The sequence below is a fragment of the Sardina pilchardus genome, chromosome 7 (assembly GCF_963854185.1).
Source record: "Sardina pilchardus chromosome 7, fSarPil1.1, whole genome shotgun sequence".
NCBI classification, from domain to species: Eukaryota; Metazoa; Chordata; class Actinopteri; order Clupeiformes; family Clupeidae; genus Sardina; species Sardina pilchardus.
This window is the reverse complement of record NC_085000.1, coordinates 18,452,265-18,467,572: the sequence shown is the minus strand read 5'-3', so window position 1 is coordinate 18,467,572 and position 15,308 is coordinate 18,452,265. Positions and strand designations below refer to the sequence as shown.

The following is a 15,308-nucleotide window of genomic DNA, read 5'->3' as shown; positions in this document are numbered from 1 at the left end:
AATGTAATGTAATGGCAAAACGCAGCTGTAGTAAACCCGCTCTATGAAAACATGCTTCCATAAACATCATTTTTTTAACAGAAATTTTAATTTTATATTAGCAGAGAACTACTAAGTGTCAAGTGGCTACAGTGACAGCTCTGCTTGGTGAAGCTCATGTGAGCATCACTTCCACGGGTACTCTGGAGCTCAAGCATCTCCAGCCTCATCACTCCTCTCTGGCTGGGCGCCAACAAATGTCATTACAGAAATAGCAGGCAGCAATATTAAAATAGGGGGGAAACTCTTGATTATATATACGGTGATGGGTGTGTGCTTCACAGAAAATATATTTTTAAATACTCTGTAGCAGCTGCCATATCAACTAATAATATGTATAAGTGTCGCTGTGCATTACTGGGGTCATGAGGATAGTGTGGCATTACTGTCAACTCAGGTCAGAGTCCCAATGTCCCAATATATCAATTATCCTCAACAGATTACAAAGTTGATCCAATTTGGAGTAATTGTATTTGGTGTTGGATCATGTGTGTGAGCCTGTGTTGACTGGGTGAAAAATGGAGACATGCCACCACAAAGTCTAACATAAACAGACACATACAGTAGAGCATATTATATAGTTGTTTTGTGGGTATATTAAAATGTAAAAGAACCAATTACCTAAAACATTTTTTTTGTACTTCTTATAACTGGAAATGGCATTGGTTCTGTCACTTACTGTATTTTGCTGTCCACTTCGTTCTCACATGTCAGTTGGAATCCTACGCATATAGTAAGAGTGACCAAACCTGAAGGAGCTTATGTCTTCACGAGTGAGGCATATTTCTATAAATATGCGATGACAGAAAACTCTGGTTGTTTTGAAGCTGCACCACACATGCTGCAGAAGCAACCCCCACCTCCACAAACACACAAGTGAGGCGGACAACATATAAGCACAGAGCTCCAGGATAGATAGATAGATAGATATCACATATTTCTTTTGTTCTCTTGAATGCTCTGTATAAGCAGTGAAAGCAGCAATGAACTCTGTTAGATGTATTGTTCAAAAGAGGGGTATGCTTGTTTGTTTTCCTTATCTTTTTTGCCTAAGATGACATTGTCTGCTTGTTTCTTCTCACAGCAGTCTGAGGACAAGTATCCGTTTTGGATCCAGTCAGTGTGGGAGGTATTGGTTACACAATGATGACACACCGGATAAATAGAGTGCGTTTGTTTTGTGTGTGTGCTTTTCTTTACAGGGGGAACACTAGAAAGCCAGAGAAGGTGGAGTATTGCCACCCGCCCACTAGATTGCCCTTCTCCAGCTTCAAGTAGACCTTGTCCTCTTTGTCCAGGTATAGCAGGACTCCGTTAGTAGCCGCTTCACGAGTCACATCTTTGTCACCGGCGAAGGCTGAGATCACAGGCTTTCCGTTTAACATTAAGTTCACCTGAAAGGTCAACAAATGCATGAAGAATATTAGAGAATGTAATCTATAAAAGCATTAGTAATATGATAGGAATACATAATTGTGATCTATTATGTCAGTGACCCAGCAAATCCATGGATACAAATTAGTGACAGTAAATGACACTCACTATGTGCTAGGAATGGTTAAGGAAGCCATACGTCAATTATATCACCCATTTCAGGAAACTGATGGTATTAGTACATACACATGTGCCATACATGAGGTATATTTACATGGGGGAATATATCAATTGGAGTAGGTACACTGGGCACTTTGTTTAGGTGTGACATGCTGCATCCAAGAAGCTCACCAGACACAGGCATTAAATGGAGAAAAGTGGCAGACTGATGAGTTAGTGTATGCGGCTATATAGACAAGTATAAGCAGTCTCTTCTCATCAAAACCTGATTAAGACTTCTTTCACAAGTCTGCAAATGTACATTTTGTATATCAGGAGATTCAATGTGTGCCTTGGGACATTCCACCAAGTTTTACAAACATGGCATCAACCTTTTGAGCAATGCTGCAGGACATTGTTCCTGAGTACTGTTGTTTGGGTACATTCCCATTAATATTGGCCATCAATTTTTCTGGAAAACTTTAATTAAGCAATAAGCCCCAAGAGGCTGTAGGTTCCAGTGATTTTACAACAGCTAGGGGCATTGTTATAGGCACAACACAAAGCGGTTCATCCAATCAGAAAACATGGAAACGTTGCCCAACAACACCGCTAAAAAGTAGCCTTGTGTATCATAGACTTCATAGACACAACTTCTGGGGATTGACTCACTATGGCTAAACGTCAGGCTAGACAAGAGTCCTTTAGAATTCACAAATGACTACAGTACACTTACATATTTTTGAATCTGGGAAAGTCTTTCAGATAAGATTTTTATCTTTTCTGCCCCATGGGTTAAGTGTATGTGACGTAACGTCATCCTGGATGTGATGCTCTACTGCTTTGTGATTGTCTGTTAAAGGCAAACTTTGAAACATGTCTGAGTGCAGTTTGTGGTTGGATCCTCATTACTCAGTTCACAGAGCACTCTTCGGGGTGAGTACTAATTGTTACTTATAGTACTACTATATACTAGTACTAGTTATTACTTGTAGTACTATTCTTGTTCTTAGTGGGGCAAAGGGGAATTCTGTGGGGTACAGTAAATGCAATTCTAACAGAATAGACAGAGTGTAACGGCTCATTCTTTACGGCTCAAGAGCTACAACTCTACCGGGTTTCCCTGAAACTCTGAGGGTTCTATTTTGGGGACCAGAAACAGAAGAAGTGTATAGACATTACATGTGTGGCCAGTCCATATTCACTTTGTTTTTATGTTTTTTTCCATGGAAGTCTATGGCAACCCATAGAACCTTCATCAGAAACACTTAGAGGTCTTTAGGCTGACCCAGCCCAACTTGTAACATCAACATAATTGATTCGCCCGCCATATTGGATTTACTGTAACTATTTTTTAACATTTTTACTGTTAATACTCCACAAGGGGGACTATTGAATCCTGTGGTAAGGCATTTTGGCCTGAGAAGAAATACAAGTGTGCACGCACAGTTTGGGACTACGACAATAATCTCTAGTGCTGCCGTTCAATGGGTGCTTGAAAAGTATAATCGTTCAGTGTGCTTTTATGTGCTTTAATTATTACTTTTTCAACCTTTTATGCTTTAATTTACTATTGCCCCTCTATGCTTTTATTATCTATTCCTGTTTGCTTGTGTTTATGTGAAGCACATTGAATGACTTCTGTGCATGAAATGTGCTATATAAATTACTGTAAGTTGACTTGACTTGACTTGACTTGACTGTAAGATCATAACTCAACGCACAGCCACGGCTACAGTAGACTTCTGGGATCTTTCTGCACTGCAAAGCTGGCTTGTAGGAGACAAGGTTTTCCCAAATAAGGTTTTCCCAAATAAGGTTTTCCCAAATAATGGAATGGTTATGTACTGTACCTGTATGGTTTGACTCTGGTACACCTTAATAACATGGAAGTTGAAACTGTAGACCCCTTTCCGTGGGGACAGAAACACAGATTCTAAAGTGAAATAGTTTCCAATGTTGACAAGGATCTGTAAAAAAAGAGAGAAACATTTTAGCAACATTTTCACATCAAATGGCCAGGAAAAAAATTCATTTTTTACTGATGTTACTGTTACAAATGGGACACTAGCAGAAATCAAGTTGTATTTTGCATATTCAAAAGAAGAATTTGCGTTCTCTTGATGTTCCCCTTAACTTGAATGGAGTACGGCAGTAGACATGTCCGTACACTTCATTGTATCTGATGATCTGTGTGTGTGTGTGTGTGTGTGTGTGTGTGTGTGTGTGTGTGTGTGTGTGTGTGTGTGTGTCTTAGTTTAGTCCATGGTTAGGGATTTTGTGTGCTGATGAGTGGGGCTGGATGAAGGGAGCCTGGGTTCTAATTCTGCTCATTCAGCTGGAGCGAGAAAAAGGTCAACCAATAATTAGAAGTATAATTAAAGGCAAACATATGATTCAACATCATTATTCTGTCTTGATTACAACTCAACAAAGCTGTTCGAATTTCATCAAATTAACCCATCTGAATTGCTGCTCTGTGAATTCATTTAGAACAAAACTGTAGTCAGTATAGCTCAGCCACCCACAGGTAATATAATAACAGTACTCACTTCCATATTGTCAGTTAGCAAACCAGCAAAATGCTCACATCCAAGAGCCACAGCTTCATTGACCAACTTTACATCATTAGCTTGCTCAAATACAGACCCTAAGAAAGGTGTAGCAGGAACCAGGCAGAGGCTTCATTTAATTAACATGTATTCATTACATGTTAAATCTAAAGTCTAACTAAAATTTGGCTAAATGTACTAATCTACCGTAATTTCCAGACTATTAGCCGCGGTTCATACATTGATTTGACTAAATTTCTTCACCTATGAGGTTTATACAGGGGGGCAATTAATATGGTGTTAATATGGGTTTGTTTCTTTTAACTTGCATAAAACACTGTCCTGCGGCTTATATAGCCTACAGTGCGGCTTATGTGCAGAAATTACTGTAATACTACCAGCTGGTCAGCACAGTGCTTCCTGGTCCAAATGATTGGTTTAACTTCCAGCTAAATATAATAAAAACCAATCCGCAGCTGATGTATAAAACTTTTAAAGCTTTTCTGTGTGTGTAAATCACTGTATCACTTATATTTCTTTAAGTTGTTTTAAAACCTTGAAAACCATTATCCTCCTTATACCCTGGAACCTACAAAAAGGCATATAGCCCACAAAGGAAACATGTGTACCTCTTCTTTTAGTCAGACAAGAATAATGTCTGGTAGTTTGTGTGGGGAAATTTCATTCCATTGTTGCTAGCCCAATTTATCTAATCAACACTTACTGTACACAGTATTTCACAGAGATAATAAATAATAGCAATGATACATATTTGTAGAGCACTTTATCACATACTCTAAGAGCTGAATACTGTAGGATAAAAGCATTATTTGTACAGTAGGTACAATGTTTTGTGAGCAGTTTCCTCAATTCATCACACCTAATGGGCTAGTGTAGTTGCCATTCAAATAAATCCAATGAAAAACACATTACTGTCAGTAAGTGGAACAGTAAGACCACACAGGGTTCTAAAGCTAGATGCATACCCCCAACCCATCATACAACAGCAAACACCCAGATATCAGACAACTTTTCTTCATGACAATTGCACAGTCCCGTCTACAGTCTGGTTCCTATAAATATTTATGAATGAAACTTGCCGACAAGATATTCTGCTTCATGGCCTGCTAGTGTACATGTAGATGACATACTGTACTGAGAGATGCTGTGAGCTTCATAAACAGAGTATCATTCGCAAGACACTCAAAATGTCAACATGAAGGCAATTCTGTATAGTTCCTTTTTGCACAGAACATTTCTACCTGACTCCAGCCAACTGATATACTCAGAATTCATCTTAAATGGCTTCTTAAATGACCTGTTTATAAGATTTGTTTAGCTTCTTAGCTGTTTGTGCCTTTATTTGACTGATTTTTAAATCTTGATTTACTTAATATTTTTTTGTTTATCTATCCCTCTTTTATTGTTGTATGTCCTATATACTGTAGGACAATTGCATGTCTGTTTGTTTGTTTGTTACTTTAGTCTATGTAAAGCCCTTTGGTACAGCTCAGTTGTTTTAAAAGTGCTATATAAATAATATGATAGGACTTGTTTTCAAACATCAGGTGGCATACTGTTTCACAACAGAGGAAATCACGTCCTGGCTTATTCAGCCCATCTGGCCATGTCTGGTTGTCAAGATAGATGCATTTTCTCATTCATACCATAGTGGCATGAGGCATATCACTGGGCCTCAACTAGGCTTATCTAGACCTGTGGGAATTTGTCAAAGGAATCGACAAAGAATGAAAGCAAACGTCTATTATTATTATTATTATTGTTATTATTTTTATCATTATTATTATTATTAGTAGTAGTAGTAGTAGTAGTAGTAGTAGTAGTTGTAGTAGTAGTAGTAGTAGTAGTAGTATATGACCATTGTACCAGGAGGAGATAACTATACATAGTAAATATGTGTGGTCAACATACAGTAAACATTGTCTAATTGTTTAATACCAGCAACTGGTACCCTAGTGTAGAAAAGACAATTCTACGCACTTCATCTAGAGTAGCACTGAAATCCATTGATCCAGACAATAAATGATATGCTGCCCTAATGAACTCTGCCCATGCTTTATCACACACTATGTGCACAAGGGTGCCGATGGATTCACACAGTTTTTTTTTTGCTTTGGAGCCTTTGCAGCACCACATTCCACCGTATGTCATGTCTGCTTCATGTCAACAAATGAAATGCTAAAACAAATCAAATCAGAGGGCAGACTCCTGTTTGAAATACGTGTGAGCTGAAAACAACACGAACTGAATTATTTTGCATTTTCAGACATAATGTAGTCATGACAAAAACCAAACCCAGACACGTCTCAAGATGTCTCCAGAGGACCATTATCCACCAGACAGAGAGTTGAGAAGTGAAGATTGAAGAAGAGAAAGAGTAAATGGGAGAACGTGATCACTGAGATGAAGCACAGCAAGAGGAAGAGGAAGAGGAGAGCTCAGCAGAGAGGGAGGAAGACGACAAGAATGAGCCCGGCGTGATAAACTACACAGGTTGTGCGGAGAAGATTACGCTCTGTGCAAAGCACTCCTTCAGGGACATCTCCGGCTTTCTCACACCAGTAATCAACACCACTGTTATTCAGATGGACAGCGGCTCATCAGCCAGAACTCGGCTGGCTCCTCAGCGACAGATGCAGGAGGCCAAAACAGCTGGTCATTTTGTAGCTTTGAGCAGCAGCTTGCAGTTTCCAGCCTTTAGCCAAACTTAAAGCACGGAATAACGGTCCTCAAGGGCAGAGGGGCCAGAGTAGGAGGCAAGCCGTCTGTGTTTGTCACTGCAGAATGACCAACTGGCAAACTTCAGTGACAAACTTTCTCTCTCTTTCTCTCTCTCTCTCTCTCTCTCTCTCTCTCTGTGTATATGTGTGTGTATGTGTGTGTGTGTGTGTGTGTGTGTGTGTGTGTGTGTGTGTGTGTGTGCCTGTGTGTGTGTGTGTGTGTGTGTGTGTGTGTGTGTGTGTGTGTGTGTGTGTGTGTGTGTGTGTGTGTGTGTGTGTGTCTGTGTCTGTGTCTGTGTCTGTGTCTGTGTCTGTGTGTATGTCAATGTGTGTCTGTGTCCGTGTGTCTGTGTGCATGTGTTTAAAGCACAATATGTAGGAATTCCATTTTCATCAATTTTCAGCATCTATATCCATTTGATGCTGAGGAGGTACCCGATTTGTTAAAAAAACAACAAAAACGGTCGTGCTGACAACATTGCATAGCGCAATACCAGGCATTCTGGGCTTGAATCGACTGTGTTAGAGACTTCGCTGTCCATATTTCAAGCCTGTGTAGTACTGAAATGAGTATGAAGCTATTCTTAGGTAAAATAACTATTTTTTTGTTGCTTTAAATGCACACTCAGGTATTCAGAGAGTGAACAGGCAGCTGCTGCATGCAGGCACGTCATAGTGAGGCACCCTCAATTTGCTCACTGTCTGATTCATCTCTAAAGACTAAAGGACGTAACACATTAACAGGCCCTTCACTGTGAGCCATGCACATCCCACACACTCTTGAATCCCCTAAAGGTGGGTGGTATGGAGAGGAATTAACTGCATTTGATAAGGCCCGGGATAGGATTAGTTGACTGGAATCAACATTGACAAGTGGAGAGGATGGCCCCCCCCATAGACAAACCTATGAAGCTTTTATCTCCGAGCTACACGAGGTTCCCTTATGCTTCAGTCCACATGAATTAAGACTGATTCTGCTTCAGTGGGACCAACTGGTCCACTGACTGGGTCAGGTAATGAGTATGATTGAGGCTAAAGAGAGTGTGCCAACAAGCATTATCATACACAATCAACGATTAGTCCCACACGGCAATAATATACAGAACACAAACGATTATCTGTTGATGGTTGAGCAGTTGTATTCCATTATGGAATACATTATGGAATACAAATCTATGGATCAACTCAACTATACTCTTTAGCGGCATGATGTCCAACCTTCGGTGGACTTTACTGCAGAAGTCTTTCATAGAAATATCACACCAGATGTCTTACATTCGTTTTCTGTTGTAATAATATTTTAAGCACTCTAATCAGTAGTCACTTACACAAACAATTACTAATAGGCCTATGCGAAGACGTAGGCCTATATAATTCAATAAAATAACACAAATATATAATCAGATAAGTTTATAATCACAAATATGCCTCGATCATTGGATGAAGTGTAAAAGAGTTTAGAAACTAAAAGAGCTATTCTGAACTGGCAAGATAAAATAAAAAAATCTTACTTGGTCAAAGTATATTATTCTCGTTTTGTTGCTCATTTCTGATGGTTCATGGTTGTTGCTTCTCACTGCAGAAAAAGCCACCTTGGAATTTGCGGCGCGCACTGAGATGCCAAGTGGAGAAGAAGAGCTTTTCCAATCTGTGGCGGGATTAGAGTCACAAACCACCAGGCATTTGCCCTCCAGGACTATGGGTTCCGTGTCATTCTGGGCGACTGCTAGCTTCGCGACTATGCCCACGCCGATGAAAAACACAATGGAGTCGAACATCGCCTTGTGCACCAACACAATAACCACCATGATTACAGATCCCGTAAAGGCAAGTTGAAAGTAAGAGGTTCTCTCGGATGCTTTCGGCGCCTCAGAGTAACATCAGTCAGTGAATCAAATCACAGACTTTTACAACTTACAGACTGCTATAAACAGCTGCAGGTGGAAATTTCAACAAATGCAATTGTCATGTTCCTCCTTTTCTCTTAGTTGATTTGCGCAGGAGACTGCTGGCGACTGAACTCTTGCCTGCATACAACAAGCGAAACCGCGGGAGTTTAGAGCGGATGTGAAACCAACGCACTCATTCCTTGTCTGCCTTCTCCGCTGTGGCTCCCCACTCAAGCTGGAGGAGTTGTTATCCCCCCTACTGATGCGTGCTTTGCATATCAGGTATTCTATAATCACCATTAACATAATATAATTAGGCTACAGTTTGTCCGCAAATAGTTAAGGTAGCACTACATTACAGAACGGCATACAATGCTCCGGTTTCCCCTCGCGCCGCCCGTTGCATTCATCTTAGGTATGTGTGCATCTCTATCTAGCACAAAGATAAACCTCTGCCAGGGGGCACCAACACGTGAGCAAGAAAATTATACATAGACGGAAACTTGGATAGGATTCCCTGAGAACTGACTCACGTGAACTGAAAAAAAAACAACCGTGCAATGAAATATGGACCGCGGATCGAATGGTATTTATAATATTGTGCCATGCTAAATGTCCAATTATCAAAGTTTGAAACATCACACGGGCATTACAGACATTAAGACAAAACAAACCTCGTTAATTCCCTGGTGAATTAAGAATAGGCTACACTTATTTGTGCGATACATAATCTAGGCTGCTGTATTTCGTTGTCTTTATTCTTGTACTCTGCACAATGACAATAAAGTTTAATCTAATCTAAAAATCTACAGCTAGCGTTCTAAACCGAGGGATATTTTTGTGATTTCTAGTTGGTTCTCTCCGGGTGTCCCTATGTGACTTTGTAAAGAACATTCTTTGAAGGCTTTGCTGTGTGTCAACAGCAGCTGCAGATGAAATTCAACAAAACCAGTGCAGTGACCTCTTACATTGTCAGAGCTTAGCATGGTTTTGCTGGGATTGGCACTCCATATCTCTTGATGCTGAATTCTTGCCCTGGAGCAACTGTGCTGTGCTTCATGTCTTTGAACTGAGTGCCTTGGCTCTTGCACTACTCAATGGTAGAGAGATGGTAAGGAATAGGAGTGTTTGCACTCTCAATAAATTGCACATTATTGATCTCATCATTAATAATCCGTGTAATTGCTGTCCTAATGTTACTCCATACACAACACTTTCTCATCAACTTGTTTTAGTTGATTTGACCATCTACCGTTACATGGCACATACTGAATTGTGTTAGTGGAATCGTCTACAAATACAGTAGGCTATGTAGCATTAGAAAACTTGAACAGTGGGACTTTTGACAAAAGAGTGGCAGCACTACATGTTTGTAGTACCATATTATATAATCGAGACAGAGATCTGCCCCCAAAATCACAATTTCAAATGATTTAACATTTTCTCAGAGCTATGGGCAATCATAAAAGTGTCTCGCACGCGTTAATCATTCTGCAAATCCTACACCACATGAATATGTGCCTAATTATATTTCTGTGAAATTAAGCTTATGATTCATTTACCCAGTTATTAAAGTGAAATATATGCTGTTATGGCATGTAACACTATGGGGATATCCATGATAGTTGCCAGTTCTAAATAGCGTCAATATGGCCATCTTATCTTTTATCTTAACTTCTCAATGAGACGTGGTCTGGCAACCAAACGTTCATTTTATCGTATTTGAAAAAAATGCCCAGATCCGTTTTTTGGGCACCACGGATGTCTATCAAATGTGTTTGTGCATAGCTCATCATCGTCTTGCTTTCTCCCCTGTTCTGTGATTGGTCCCCTATCTGAGGCAAAAATTAGGGCGGTAGTTTCCAGGCTGCCTTAGCAGCGTGAATCAAATCGCTTGCAAGGCAGCATGGGAACACCCAGGCTAATGGATGACCACTACTGGCTATGGAATCTCATGAGAAGTTTGAAACAGTATATCAGATTACATTTAGAATAGGAGGACTCACTTGAAAAGTCATGTTCACAAGGTTTTGATGTTATGATGGTGATATAGATTCATAAGTTCTTTTCTTATAATGAAGACAGCAAAATATAACCTATGTAATCCCAGAATTCCAGCGACAGGTAGCCACGACTCACTACAAATGAATCCACTTTTTCTGACCTAAATTTTGTGTTTGCCACAGCATGTACTCTCTTCTTTGTGTGTGTGTGTGTGTGTGTGTGTGTGTGTGAGAGAGAGAGAGAGAGAGAGAGAGAGAGAGAGAGAGAGAGAATCTATTTTTAAATTGTAAGAGTCCATGTGACTCAGGTAGCATGAGACCTCTATCCAGAGTTTAGAATTGTTACACGACCAAATGTTTGACAAATGACAAATCTTCCACCACCTCTTTTCAGGAGAAGGTACTGTGTATTGTTCCATTGTGTATTGCAGTCCTTTCATCAAAGTAGAAAACTGTGTTCATACTGTAGTTCTCTATGTATGAGACCACTTATGAATCACATTGCACCACTCCTGATCGTAAGAGCCTGATTCCAAATGTGGGACTGATTAAAGTACTGTGTTTGTATGATTGAGGGATAGAGGGGAGATTTGTGAGTCTGTGCGGGTATATTTCTTCCCTCGGCGATGGGTGAAGAGGCTTCTCCAGCTGTACCTCTTGGGTTGACTTTGCCGGGACGGAAACGAACACATTGATATTCAGACAGCAGCACACTCCTAATTCATTTCAAACAGACAATCCCCACAAAGACATTTTATCATCAAAGAAGCTAAAAAAAAAAACAGGCAAAATTCTTAGAACAATGCTCAGTAAAAGAAGACTTCTGTGAACACACCAAAGTTTCAGGGATGAAAAAGTTATCCAAATGTAATAACTGGATAATGAGCATTGAATTAGTAAACCCCTCATGTGACAACAATGAGCATAATTTGATAAGCAATGATACAAAATGAATTGATATTGAGGTACTCAAGTGAGAAAAATGCAACATAAATTCAAACAAAAACTAAGGACACACTTGTTTTGCGTGTTAAAGCATGTTTTAAACGTGTTAAAGTCTGATTCTTCACTGTCAGTTGTTGAACATATTGAATTCAGTTATAGACTTTGAAGCTCATGTTAATGTTTTATCTCTCAGATAATCTTTTTTAAAGACAGTCCTGATGATAAATGTACTACAGTAAATGATTAAGGTGTGTTTAGTGTTTCAAGTATTTTAAGCCAGTTGTACTCGCAACCTCTTTTTTTGTGGTATCTGATCGATATTGAGATATTTTAAGTTACAGAATTACTGAAGTGGAGTTGCATATTGCTCATTAGTACACTGGCTGCATTAGCTAGCTTAGTTGTTGGCATTCAGTCAAAATCATTCAAATGATAGAATCCAAAAAGCCATCCTTTATTCTCTTCAGGTTTACAAATGAGTTTGTTCCATCTTGACTGCAATCACACAGGAGTAATCTGGACTAATTAATATGTAGATGACTTAAGCAATGGATTCACACTTTAAAGTGCCTTTTGGAATGAGACGTGACAAAGAGATCTGTTCATTTGAATGAGTTGTGTTGGTTCAGCAAGCAGAGATCCAGGGTCAGAGGTTTGAGTTCTGTGTTATTTGTAAAATACTTGACACTGTTGACAAATTAAGCCCATATTTCCCTCCATTATGGCACTCCAATAAGATTATCAATTAAAAATCATTTAAGCAGCACCATATTTTGCCACGTTCAGTTTTACAAACTAAATGAAATATTTTTTCTGAGATCCACATCACTGTTAGGCTGGGTGAACGTGTAAAGTACAATGATATGACCAGTTATGTCATTAGATTATGTAAAGATATAAAAAGAATGTCAAGATAAGTCAAGAATAAGCTCAATATTATATTTATTTACACATTTCAACAATGTCAATAAATATGCATAAACAACATACTGTTAGCAGATGTGCAGATGTAAAGTGAACGCCTTGGCAAGTGTGCCGGGCATTTAGTATGACTGGGTAACTGTGCTTGCACCAGGTCAGATCCTCTATGATATGGACACCATTAATGATGGTTTCTAAACAAAGTTCGGGAGGAGCCCCTATAGGGATGGTTGACACCCATTAACTTTAACGCGATCTCCGCTCCAGGCATTCCAGGACCACGGCCAGCTCCCTAGCCAAACATGCTGTCAACGTTACACTCAAGCACAACAAATCATACCGATGGGCAAACTAGTGAACATGTGATTAATGTTGAGAGCTTGCTAAGCCTTCTGTTGATTCCCTCTGAAGTCCACAAACATCTATGTCTCACTGACATTTGGGAGGTTGTCCTGGAACCAGTGACAACACAAAATAGCCTATTATAAAACAAAAATGTTATTGAAAGAATATATATGGGGCCCATGTCCACTCAGTTACAAAAACGTCACAAATACAAATGGCTGTGCCACTTGTTAATCTAAGCCACTCTTTGTAATGCAATGTTCGATGTGGACATTTATGAATCTGTTTGCAGTGGCTTCACACATTACTAATAGTTCTCTTTAGGGCTGGTGGCAGATAATTAGCCAGGCAGGTGAGATGTTTGTGAGGAAGGAGTGCGGTGGTTAACCTTTGTCTGATGGGGTGACGAGAACCGCCAGAACTGAGAGTGGAATTTGTCCCCCAATCACACTGTGCTGCCCAGCCACTCATTGGCAGATATGCTCCCTTCCTTCTCATCTTGTCCTTTTACTATTGTGTCATACCCCTTCCTCTCCCGTCTGCTCCTCACACTGCCTCTCACTCATCTTATGTGTGTATAGTACAGATGATACATTTCCAGCAAAGCTTCTTTAACAGCTTGTGTAGGTACGTATTCATGCCTTGAAAAGTGTATATCTCCAGAAAATAGTGTGTCTTTATCGGCAGGGATTTTGGTTATTTATTCTGGAGCTAATGTTTTTGTTTGTTTGTTTGCAAGACAGCTCAAAAAAATATGGATGGATTTAGATGACATTTTAAGGGAAGGTCTGAAATGACCCAAGGAATGAGTACATTTTGGGAGTGATCCGTATCACCTTCTGGATTCAGGAGGCGGTTATGTTTTCGCTTGGCAGAGGTTTGCACTCTCTGAGTGCTTTTCTAGTTTGCAGAATGTATTTGTTCCACTTCCAAGTTAAAGGTAAACTATGCAACTTTTTTCAGCTAATCAATTCGTTCCATAGTGTTATATATGATTAAATGAGTCATTACCGGTCGAACGATGTTTTTTTCAGCCGCCCTAGTGGTCCGTAGCGGTAAAACCACGCTTGCAATTTCAGGAGCCCTCGGGCACGCACCCATGCTCTACTCCTGGAAGTGTCATGTGAAGTCTCATGAAAAGGCACGGCAGACTGACCGATTGAGGAGTTTTGTAAAATATACACGCTTAAGCTGTAGGGGAAGCTCTGCAGAGAAATATGCAAGCATAAAACGAGTGAAAACGAAAAGCAAAAATGAAACCGACGATAAAATCCTGGATAGTTTCCCTTTAAGGATTTAATGTACCAATTTAAGATTAATTTCACTCTGGGCCCTTTGAACTGTGAGGGCCCAGACCCATTCTCAATTTGGCGTCAGCCAAGAGAGTGTCCACCTAGCCTGGCAAGCCAAACTATACAGAAATGTATAGTCTGGGGTCGGACCATTCACAGAGCTGAAGCCTGTGGGTGGGATGACCAGTTGTCTTTCAAACTGCCTCTGCACGTAATAGGCCAGCATTTGTGACCAATCGTAGCCGGTCGGCAAAACGGCAAATACATCCTTTTTAAAACGAATGATTTGAGTGCTTCTTTCTGCTCAACCTTCAAAGAAAAGCCCAAGTCTAACTCTTCCAAAGCTGACAAGCTTCAAACAAGCGCTTCGGTAGCCTCATCCATCTTTTGGTTTTCTCTATGGTTGTGCGGCCAAATATTTTTGGCCGCTAGGATGCGTCTAGATTTCTAGGCTAGTGTTCATCCTCATAGAAGCTAAAAGGGAAGGGGCGTGGGAGATGTATTCAATTGGTTGGATGTATGCCCTTCCCTTGGACTTATTCAATCTATAGATCCTACACACCCCACCTTCAAATTAGGTGACAGTATCACGCAAAATGAAAAACAATACTTGTCATGTGTGAATACTTTTGCTTCTCAATAAGAACTATGACTGCATCAGCACAGTTATTTTTTCATATTACAAACGAAAATATACAGGTACATACAATTGTACTGCTCCGTGGGGTTACAGGCGCAGGTGGATAACAACACATTACAAAGAAGTGAGAGAACAATAACATGGGGTTTTGAGAGGACCTGATTTATAATAAATCATGTTTCCTGAACAAAAAAAAAAAGAAAAAAAAAAACTTCCTGTATAATCCTCCCCAGGCTTTGCACTGGGCTCATTGCAATATGAACGAGAACTGTAACTGTGCCTTTGGAAGGGATTCTCTAGAGGGATTCTTCTGGAAGGTCGATATGTTTGGACAATGGATACACAGGATATGGATGGAGAAAAAAAAAACACTCAACCTCTCAAGTAGGCACATACAAACAAACATCC

General features: G+C 39.9%; 1 protein-coding gene across 1 annotated transcript; it reads right to left on the bottom strand.

The window, feature by feature from the left end:
* Positions 1 to 1,016: 1,016 nt before the first annotated feature.
* Positions 1,017 to 8,738, bottom strand: cbln4 (cerebellin 4 precursor). The gene is made up of 3 exons (XM_062542210.1): positions 8,377 to 8,738; positions 3,426 to 3,542; positions 1,017 to 1,433 (listed from the first exon to the last, which is right to left on the bottom strand). Exons 1-3 carry the CDS (start codon positions 8,671 to 8,673, stop codon positions 1,236 to 1,238), a joined length of 612 nt encoding a protein of 203 aa, XP_062398194.1. The 5' UTR covers positions 8,674 to 8,738; the 3' UTR covers positions 1,017 to 1,235.
* Positions 8,739 to 15,308: the final 6,570 nt, after the last annotated feature.

Excerpts from the sequence above, each read along its gene's own strand:
- cbln4 (XM_062542210.1), bottom strand. The coding sequence starts at position 8,673 with ATGGTGGTTATTGTGTTGGTGCACAAGGCGATGTTCGACTCCATTGTG. Across the intron at positions 3,543-8,376 it reads GAATAATATACTTTGACCAA|ATCCTTGTCAACATTGGAAA; the intron begins GTAAGATTTTTT and ends CTTTTTTTACAG. Across the intron at positions 1,434-3,425 it reads ACCAGAGTCAAACCATACAG|GTGAACTTAATGTTAAACGG; the intron begins GTACAGTACATA and ends TTGACCTTTCAG.